The sequence below is a fragment of the Sparus aurata genome, chromosome 1 (assembly GCF_900880675.1).
Source record: "Sparus aurata chromosome 1, fSpaAur1.1, whole genome shotgun sequence".
NCBI classification, from domain to species: Eukaryota; Metazoa; Chordata; class Actinopteri; order Spariformes; family Sparidae; genus Sparus; species Sparus aurata.
Window position 1 is genome coordinate 5,417,640 of NC_044187.1, and position 10,732 is coordinate 5,428,371.

The following is a 10,732-nucleotide window of genomic DNA, read 5'->3' on the forward strand; positions in this document are numbered from 1 at the left end:
AGAACATTGTTTGTGTACACAGAGTTTACTAAAAAGAAGGTTTTTGGACAACTCACGTCGGCAGTAGCTTGTTCTGCTCCCAGTCGTCATGGCAGTCGATATATCTCAGAATGTGACGTAACCTGGAGGACAGTTAAGGTGGAACTCCTAAAGCTTAGTTCCATATAAATACACGGATAATTTGTTGTTTTGTCGTCAGTAAAAAACAATATTGACCTTGAAGTTGAAAAAGGAGCCTCATATAAGAAACAATACTACAATCAAAAGCTGGAAAAGTCACGTGAGATCTCGTGTGGATAGTTGTTGCTGGAAGACAGTAGTTCCACCTTAACTGTCCTCCAGGTTACGTCACATTCTGAGATCGACACTTCTCCACTGGCAGGACGGCGGCGAGCGGAACAAGCTACTGCTAACGTGAGTTGTTCAAAAAGCTTCTTTTTAGTAAACTCTGTGTACACAAACAATGTTCTCAATGCTCGTGTTCATGTGTAGAGACCCTGGTGATGCTACCAGCAAAGTTTCATGTTGTGTCGAGACTTCTTAGTGTTTTAAATATACAGTTTTGATGCTATCGTAAAAGTGCGAGATTGAAAACGAAAATACGGTAAATCTTAAAAGTGCCTCTTTCGTCGTTATCATGCTGTGTAATGTGGGGAAGAAGAAACAGGCAGAAAGCAAAGATTTGGTTCATGTGGTTTATAATTTATTTCAGTATGAACACACATACTGCTGAGTGCCGTTACAAACAACGCCACACAATGGGAGTGGAGTTCTGTGCAGGCTCTGAGGTCTGATCAGAGTGGCTCATTACAACAACCGGGTTTCTAACAAAGAAGCGTTCTGTAACAGAATAAGGACACTGTGGGGTGGAAAGAAAAGAAAAGACAACGAGGAGAGGTGTTTTTCTTTTTGTTCAATGATGGCACAAAGTCGCTTTGAGAGCTCACATTACGAGCGTCTACGTAGCTGCACTTGTCTGACAAGGCAAAAAAACAACGTCAGGCACACGTGTTACAACTTTAAGTGATCTGTCGGCCCGGAAACGTGACAGAGACGATAACCGCCGACTTTACAGTGAAACATAAGTCCTGATGAGACGATTGTGCCTTTCTGTTGACTTACAACAAATCCTTTAAAATCAAAACAAAGCACGCCAGCAGTGTGTGTGAGCAGTTTGTCGCTTCTTATATAGACCGATACAGATTACAGGATTGATTAGATATTGTACTTGTGATGATTGACGGCTGTTCAAAGGTTTAAGCAGGTCATAGTGGGACCTTCAACAGTGATTACATCTATTTACATTAACAGCATTTTGTTCAATAGTACAGACACGTCACGTTAAATCCTTTTCGAGGTGATACAAGTTATTACAGGGCAAACAAAAATCCGAGTGGACGTTTGTGAGCAGAAATGATTTGAACCGCACAAAATCAAAGACAACCTGCACATGAAGGGACGAGAACCAACTTCTACACATGAACATATGAAGCTCTGCTGGCAGCGAGACCTGACTGTGTGCGTTCAAGTGTTGGATTAAAATCATTGCACCTCCCAAAGGTTTATACCTTCATGTGAGAACAGGAAAAAAAAAAGGTCTGACCATTGGTTCAACTTCAAAATCCCTGCTGCAGTTCAACCAATCAGAGGTCAGGATAAGCGCGGGGTGGGGTGGGGGTGCGAGGGCACACGTGTGGCGGTACTTCCTGTGGCGTACAGGAGGCAGGAAGTGGGCGGATAGAAACAGCAGCCTTTACTGGACCTTGGTGACGGCCTCGTGGATGGACTGAGCGACGTAGTCGATGTTCTTGGAGGTCAGACCGCACATGTTGATGCGGCCGCTGGCCATCAGGTACACGTGCCTCTCTTTGATCATGAACTCCACCTGTTTGGCTGCAGGACACATGACAACACAGTGACGGTCACAACGTGTAGAAGAAGAGCTGATGGTTCAAGCTGGATGAAGGAATCTAGACGCATGAGTCACTGTAACTGAAGGTAACCAGACAATCTACGATATACTTTCTGTCTACACACTATAAAACGTTCAGTATATTGTGAATATTTTCTACGCTGTAATGTTTCGGGGTGATGGCACCAGTTAACCAGCTAACAATGCAGCAGTAAACAACTTTAACCAACTCTGAGGTGAAGAAAATAACTCAGTGCTCAGATGGTTTCATCTCAAAAACCCTGCAGCTGTTCAGCATCTTGGACAGCGATGGATTTGCAGAGAGGCTGCTCTGCTGGATACATGACGTCAGTGACAACACAGCACAGCCCTCCACCTTGTTATTGTCAAACAGGCAGGAGACTGTCAAATACTTTAGTTTTCTAGTAGAAAAGTGAATCGTTTATCTTAAATTATCTGTTTCATTTTGTGTTTCAGTGGATTAAGGACCTCAGCGAATGTTTCGGCTCACAGTTTACTGGAGCAGAAGACTGGAAATTTAGTTTTCAAGAATGAACTCTGAATCGAATCACAAACTGAAGACTTTTAAACATTTCTAAACAATAAAACTGAATTCATCTCCAGCTCTGCCATCTGAGCTTGAAGATTTTAGCTCCCGAAAAAGCTGCAAAAGAAACTTAAATAAATGATGTTTGGTCAAACTACAAACCCTCAAGATCAAGAATCAACTTTCAAACTCAAATTGGGGCTCATTGTTTCAGTGATAAAAATAACATTGTACTCGTTAAATGGAGCAAAAACAGAGCCAAGTTTTGTATTTGTTGGACAAATTAACTTGAAGAAGCTCAACTTGTATAACACTTTGATTATCATGATCTCAGATCTCAAGTTTTCCTTTGTATAAACCAGAGAGATCTTTTACTGTTCTGGGGTTTTTTTTTAAGGTGTCTTGTGGATCTGGCTGCTTTCTAACAAAACTTTCTGTCAACTCAGCACTTAATCCTTCAACTAGCTGTCCAATATCAACAGACGTATCAATATTCTACGTGGAGACAGGTGGATGCTCGAGGGTTGTAAGAGTTAATATTGTCATAACAACCCTGATAGTCACAGTATTTATTACATATTAACAGCTGGGTGTTGGTGTGTTTTCCACTCACGGTTCAGGCCGGTGAAGCTGAACATGCCGATTTGCTGGGTGATGTGGTCCCAGGTCCCCGGGGTGCCCAGACCCTGCAGCTTGGCCTTCAGCTGATCCCTCATCAGCAGGACACGGTCTGCCATGGTCTTCACGTTACCCTTCCTACAGAGAGGAGGAGAGAAGAGTGAGACGAGCGAGAACGAAAATGAAATTCACCCAGTTATGTTTAAGAAGACATTGCAACATTTAATGCGAGGTGAATGTTTTAATATCAAAATGAAAGATAGCTTTCATTTCAACCGTCAGCTAAAGGTGCAGGAGTGTGTCAGCTGACACTGACAGCAGCTCTGCGGCTCCTGGACAGATCGGGCAGCGTACCATTCTGCAAAGAGCTCGGGGCAGTTGAGGGTCTTGCTGACGATGCGTGCTCCCTGAGACGGAGGGTTGGACCAAGTCGTCCTGACAATCTTCTCCATCTGGGACAGGATGCGGGTCAGGTTCTCGTTGTCATGGGCAACGACGGTCAGGTTGCCAACCCTCTCATCTGATAACAGCGGCAGAGAAAAGAGGGACTGTTTTATAAAGTCTCATTTACAATTGTTAAACCACCCAGGAAAACACACGCGTCTGCCTCGTGTCTACTCACTGTAGAGGCCAAAGTTTTTGGAGAAGGACTGAGCCACGAACAGCTCAAAGCCCTCGGAGACAAAGTAGCGGATGGCCCAGGCGTCTTTATCCAGACTGCCGGAGGCGAAACCCTGATAGGCCGAGTCAAAGAACACGAACAAGTTCCTCCTCTAGAGACACAACGACAAAGAGACGATGAGAAAACACCCCGAGAACACAATCTGAGTTAAAACACACATCACCCTTGAGCAAAAACTTATGAAAACATTAAATGAAAGTGAGAATATTCAAAGCAGAAAGTAACATTAGGATCTGACAATGCAGACTGGCACGTGTTCAGTTGAGCTACACGTAATGAAAAAGCCTGAAAACCGTCAGAATGCGACAACGTGACGTTTGTGATCACTACGCCTTCGTCTTCACCTTCATGATCTCTGCAATCTTCTTCCACTCCTCCTGGTTCGGGTCGGTGCCGGTGGGGTTGTGTGCGCAGGCGTGGAGGACGAAGATGGAGCGTTCTGGAGCGGTCTGTTGAGCAAAGAAGAGTCGTTGACCCGCGTGACACCGAGCAATGGACAACTTGTTTAACGACATCACCACTCGTCACGCACGACAGACGAAAACTCATTTTCCAAACAGACATTCACAAGACAAAGTGAATCCTTGGTGCTGGTTTCTTAATTCTACTGTTTAATTTAGTGTCAGTAAATGTTGGAAGTTGTTGATTAATAACATTATGGATGTGTTCATCACTGTGACGTGAGAGGAAAACGGGACCAAAACAGGAAAAGATTACAGACATGAGAAGAACTGAAAGTTCCAACTTTCACCCCCTCGATCACAGAACACCTCCAGCTGTCCAGGTGTTAAAAGATGACTTGTTATCTAACTTCTTATGAGCTGCGCCAACTGTGAATAATTAAATGATAGAACTTTTTGTTGAGTCATCGCCAGATTAGCTCTGGTTCCTGAAACACACAAGGTCGAATAAAGGAAAGCCTGCTATGTTTTGGTTCCAGCTTCTCAGGTCCTGAACCCATAAATGCTCTGATGGCTTGAAATATGTTGCGTGAAGCGGAACAGAGCAGCTACAGCGTCATCATCCCTCACCTCCAGGTCGTCCAGGAGCCCGGTGATGTCCAGGCCCCGTTTAGCAGCATCCCAGTAGTGGTAGGGCCGGATGTCTTTGAAGCCGGCGTCAGCAAACACACTGTTGTGGTTCTCTGGGAGGAAGAAGAACAAACAGCAGATCAATCAACTGTGAAACTGACTGACTGTGACGCTTATCACTACCATCCATGTCACTGTTAATTAACTTTTTCAATCAATGTCAGTTCCATTCTTTACAGCCGTCTACTGACCCCAGGTGGGCGCCGAGACGTAGACAGGCGTCGCTGTGTTGTTGACGCCGTTGTACCAACGTCGCAGGAACTCCGCACCGATCCTCAACGCACCTGTGCCCCCCAGAGCCTGGACCCCTCCCACCTGAGAGAGAAGACGGCAGAAGAATGTAGAGATCTGGTCAAAAGCCTGGTCGAAGGCTGTTATTAAGCATAATTAGAATGACCAAAGACTGACGAGTAAACTGTCCATCAGTTTCCTGGTCAGTTGTTTGGTCTATTTTATGTCAGAAAACCGCTACAAATGTCGTCAAGTGTCTTGTTTTGACCACAAACCAAAAGACATTCAGTTTACTGTCAAGGTGGAGGAAAGAAACCAGAAAATATTCACATTTAAGAAGCTGGAATCATAAAATTTCAACTTTGCTTTCTAGAAAAACTTCTCACTCGGTTAATCAGTTTCCAAAGTAGTTGGCAATCAACTTCTGAGAAACACACACTTGTCATTTTAAAAAGCGTCGGATTAAAAGACTGAATATAAATTTCATCCTTGATCCAAGTCAGGCGAGAGAAGCTTAGCACAAACACGGCTCTGTAAATCATTACCTGCCTCATGTCAACATCCATATTTGAATAAAACATCCACAAGGTTGTGTGTGTGTGTGTGTGTGTGTGTTTAATGTGTGTGTGTCTCACCCTGTTCTCCTGGATGGCGGCGCTGTCGTCTCCCAGGGCGACCTTGGAGGAGGCGGAGCGGAACTCTGGCAGGCCGAGGATGGGCAGGTACTCGTGGTTCAGGCTGTCGTCCTCCACGATCAGCCGCTCCACCTTCTTCACCACCGGCAGCACCCAGGGCAGGCAGTCATCGGTACGGTAAGCTGGAGGGGTCACAAAGCACGTTTCATTTTCAAAGGACGCAGGATTTTTGTGATAACGACAACAAGAACAAGTCTGTGTGACAGAAAAAATACATATCAGTCCTTTTTAATTAACTGAAATATCACCCACCCGCTGAAGGTGACCGCTCACAGCCGGACTGAACTACTTGTGCGTGTCCTCGTGAGTGTGTGTCGCACATATTTGACTCCTTAAGAACTCGAGCTCCCTCACACTGTATGTCTGTATCAGATATCAGGCCTTCACCACAGCTGTAGGGGGAGACGCACTTAAAAAAGGTCAAAGAAGGAGGCTGATGGTTCTGGTTCTGTGGATCCCCTGGGTGGATTTATGGTGGCCATCAACAATAATACTGCGGGACATAAACATAAAGCTGTGGCCTGTGGTTATGTTACACAAGTGAGGCTTTCACTGTAGTTTTTTTTTTTTCCTCCATTGTTGATTATTTCCAGGCCAAACTGGTTTTTGACGCTCGCAGATATGTTTTGGCAACGAGGTGCAAAAGTGCAGCTCCCAGTGCTGATCCTGATCACTGACCGCCCGGGGGTTCGGTTTAATAGTTAGCATGGCGTTAACATCATGATATGACATCACACGTCATGTAGGATTTTGTTTATTGTAATGCACCTCAGTGGTCTTTTTTTTTTGACACGACATGACATAGAACTACAAAATGTACAGGGTTGGAGAAAAACTGACACAACATGAAGAGAACTGCACTTCAAAAGAGAAGTTTAACAAGGTAATAACATGGTAACCAGATACAACTACTGTTAACAATTTAATATTTAGAAAACAACTGTTTCTCTTCAGATAAGGCCTTAAATATACTGTCACCTCGCTGGTGCAGAGGGTGAAACTGCAGTTTGGATGAGCATGTGTTTCAATATTCAGTGTTGATATATTGACATTTAGCATGTTTAGCTAGCCTGCTGCAGTTTAGTACTTCCCAAGCTAAACATGCAAAGCTGTCCTGCCACATCACCTGTTTCTCAGGTAGCCCACAGAGGCGTTAGTTAGATGACTGTGATCTCACTCAGCTGTTTACAACAAGTGCACAATCATCTGAAAACTAGCTGAACTTGTTAGGCTAGCTTGTCAAATACACAGACCGCTAATATCAGATGCTACCAAACCAGTAATCCTAATCTTTATATTCCTGCAGGGCCTGAAAATGACGAAGATGATGCGTTTTACCTTTTAGGAGGTGAGAGGGGGTCATGTGGAGAATGATGCGTTCAAGGACACAAGTATCAGCGAGGCACCTGCTGTGTATTTTAGGCTAACGCGTGATAAACATAGTGTCTTTAACTGAGGAGTGTTTGTTGGGTGAATGGTGGAGACTTCAGTCTGTCCGTGTCAGAGATGTGGCAGCAGTTGTGTTTTTACTGAGCTGACAGGAGAAGCTAGCTGTCAACATGAAGAGAAGCTAGTTCGTGCTCCAGCTGGCTAGCTTCACAGTTAGCTTCACCGCTAGCTCATAGCGAAGGTCAAATCAAACAGCTGCTAATATTTAATAGCACGATGAGGCCAGAACCAGGCCAGAACCAGGCCGACGGGCCACTTAAAGCTAAAGAGCTAAATGAAGCTAACAGACTCAGCCGGCGGCAGCAGCGTTCGCTGGGCTGACACACTGACAGCAAGCTAACGTAGCATTAGCATTAGCATTAGCATTAGCAGGCAGCGTTCATCTCTTACCTCCGACTCCCAGATTCACCTTCTGCGGGTGGCTGTCCTCTCTGAAGTCGGCGGTCAGTTTGAAGACCGCCACCGGAGGAGCCTGCGGGACATCGCTGAATATGGACATGGCTCAGAGTCAAGCGGATGATCCCGGTGCAGGAGGAGGAGACGGGGAGAGGGTGCTTCCAGAGACGGGCAGAGAGCGAGAGACGGGGCCGGGTTCACCTTCAGCGGGCTGCTGGTCCAGGACACACACAGAGAGCTGGGCGTCAACACGGCAGCCAATAGGAGGGCGCGTAACACTGACGTAGCACAGAAAGAGCCAATGAGAGCACAGTAATGGAAGTAATAGTTTCTTTAGTTTGTATTTATTTATTTATTTAATATATAATAATATAGATTTGATCATTGTATTTATTTTATAAGTTTTATGAACTTTTTTGTTTTATATTTACTAATAATTCAATACAAATAAACAAGTTACAACATGTCAACACAAATAAAGTATCATAAACTCAATTTACCCCAAAGTGTCAAAAGTTATAATACTAATTCTGCAGAAAAATGCTCCCTGTCAGTCTTTTACTGGTATATGTGATGTTCTGTGAATAATATTACTGCTGCGTTAATGTGTGTGTTTGATTTTACTGCTGTTAATCTTTAAGTTTGAGCTCATTTTGGCCGAGGTAACCTCTAACTTAACTAACTCTAACTCTCTAACTTAAGCTGTCATACAAATGTAGCAGAGTACAAAGTATGATATTTAGAGATATAGTGAAGAAAAAGTGTAAAGTTACGTAGATTAGAGATACTTCAGTAAAGTACAAGTATCTCAGTTCTGTAGATAAAAGCAGTACCTGGGTAATTCAACAAGCTAATCAAATGTATAATGTTATATAATGTCATATCAACGTTTTTAGAATAATCTCTTTAATTAAATAAATGTAGGAAGACATTATTAAAAAATGTTCCTAAAAATGCACCTTTTGAAAACAGATGTACAGGTATTTAAATACGATGAGTGTTACCATAAAAGACATTATAATAACCCAGCAGAGTTTTCTATGTCTGCTATCTGTGCTTTCCATAAACACGGCTGATAAGCAGTGAGTGGTTCTGATAAGCTGAGTGGGAACATCAGCGGGGAGGATCTGAAGACGGTGATCTGCCACCAGATGTCAGTGTGAGCGAGCAGAGGAAAGTGCAGAGTCACAGCATGACTGCAGCTGAACAGCTTCATCAACATGACTGTCGAGAAGACACATTTAACACTGAGTTCATAGTGTAGGAGGCTGTGCGACCTCTCATTTAAGTTTTATAAATCCTTATTTCAGTCTGTTTTCGTGCTGGCTGCCTTGTTTCTTCTCTGCAGCACTTTGTGACATCTTGCTCTCAAAAGCTGCCTCGTAAATTCTAATAAATCTGTCACTTACCTACTTATCCATCTGACTCCTGCATCAAAACATGACACTGAAATAATTAAGGGAATTCATCATCTACCACTTTCTTTACGCTGCTTTACTCTCAGTTAAAGCAAAACTCTCACAAAAATGCAACCAAGGGTCTTTTTGTGAATGTATCGGAGTCAAACGTTCATTTAAAAGCATAATTATGACAAAAGAGGCACTTTTAAGATTGATCGCATTTTCATTTGCGAGTCAAAATCATTTTCAATGGGAGTGCTACGGGCAAATACTATGTTAGCATCAAAATCCATGTTATGCTGCATTCTGAGATCGACACTTCTCCACTGGCAGGACGGCAGCGAGCTAAAAAACATCTGCTAACGTGAGTTGTTCAAAAACCTTCTTTTTAGTAAACTCTGTGTACACAAACAATGTTCTCAATGCTCGTGTTCATGTGTAGAGACCCTGGTGATACTACCAGCAAAGTTTCATGTTGTGTCGAGACTTCTTACTGTTTTAAAAATAGAGATTTTGATGCTTTCGTAAAAGTGCCCGTAGCACTCCCACTGAAAATGATTTTACCCAAAAAAATAAAACAAATGTTTGACTCAGGTACATTCACAAAAAAAGCCTTGGTTACATTTTAGCCAGAGTTTGGCTTTGATGTGCTGCAGAGCTGCCTGTCACATGTCATGAAGTAAAGATTTTACAGGCGCGTCTTATTATTTGTCTCCAAGTTTAAATCCTGTGTCTCCCTTTGAAAAATATGCAAATTGTTTACTTGCAGTGAGTGAATTTTATAGTAACACAGTGTGAGAAATATCCCCGTGTTCAGCATAATATATAACCTACTACTGTAATATATTGTATCAGTGGATTATTATTCTTACTATTCCTCATTTTAACATGTTAATGTTGAAGCAGGTTGAGATCATTTTGAAAACTTCACACACTGTCGGGCGTTTAAATAATATTTCATGAATCTATTATATGTTTTTAATGAATAAACGTAGTGGAGACTAAAAGTATGATACACACACACACACACACACGCGCACACACACACACACACACACACACACACACACACACACACAGGCAGCATGTGTGGACTCTGTAGGTGGTCAATGATTCTCCTCCTTTTCTACACTGTGAGGAAACTTTGTACAAACATCCAGGTGTGTTTGTCTCTTCTCCTCCCTCCCTCCCTCCTCTTCCCTCCCTCCCTCTCCCTCTCTCTCTCTCTCTCCTCTCTCTCTCTCTCTCTCCTCCCTCCCTCCCTCTCTCTCCCTCCCTCCCTCTCTCTCTCTCCTCCTCTCCTCTCTCTCTCTCTCTCGCTCTCCCCTGTGTTTGATCTGAAGTGTTTGATGAATAGCCTCGGCTTCACTTCTGTACAGCCTCCACTTCCAGCCCTCCTGTAGCTAAAGTAGCATGTTTTCGTGTCAGTGAAGTGTGACGCTCTCTCTCTCTCTCTCTCTCTCTCACACACACACACACACACACACACACACACACACACATGCACACACACACACACACACCACAATTTTATTTCCCATGAATGAAAAACTGTAATAAACACACTCAGTCATATTTGGTCCCAAACAAGGAGAGACTTACTCTTTCTCCAAAAATCTCTAAATTCTAAAAATGGTTTTCATGAGAACACACACACATGCACACCCACACACACACACGCACACACACACACTCTCACTCTGTCACTGCC

The 10,732-nt window shown here is 43.4% G+C and overlaps 1 protein-coding gene across 1 annotated transcript; it reads right to left on the minus strand.

Annotated features, from left to right (window-relative positions):
* Window positions 1-681: 681 nt before the first annotated feature.
* Window positions 682-7,864, minus strand: LOC115587338 (aspartate aminotransferase, cytoplasmic). The gene is made up of 9 exons (XM_030427165.1): window positions 7,616-7,864; window positions 5,717-5,898; window positions 5,042-5,165; window positions 4,791-4,903; window positions 4,104-4,208; window positions 3,700-3,850; window positions 3,432-3,597; window positions 3,073-3,215; window positions 682-1,893 (listed from the first exon to the last, which is right to left on the minus strand). Exons 1-9 carry the CDS (start codon window positions 7,722-7,724, stop codon window positions 1,754-1,756), a joined length of 1,233 nt encoding a protein of 410 aa, XP_030283025.1. The 5' UTR covers window positions 7,725-7,864; the 3' UTR covers window positions 682-1,753.
* Window positions 7,865-10,732: the final 2,868 nt, after the last annotated feature.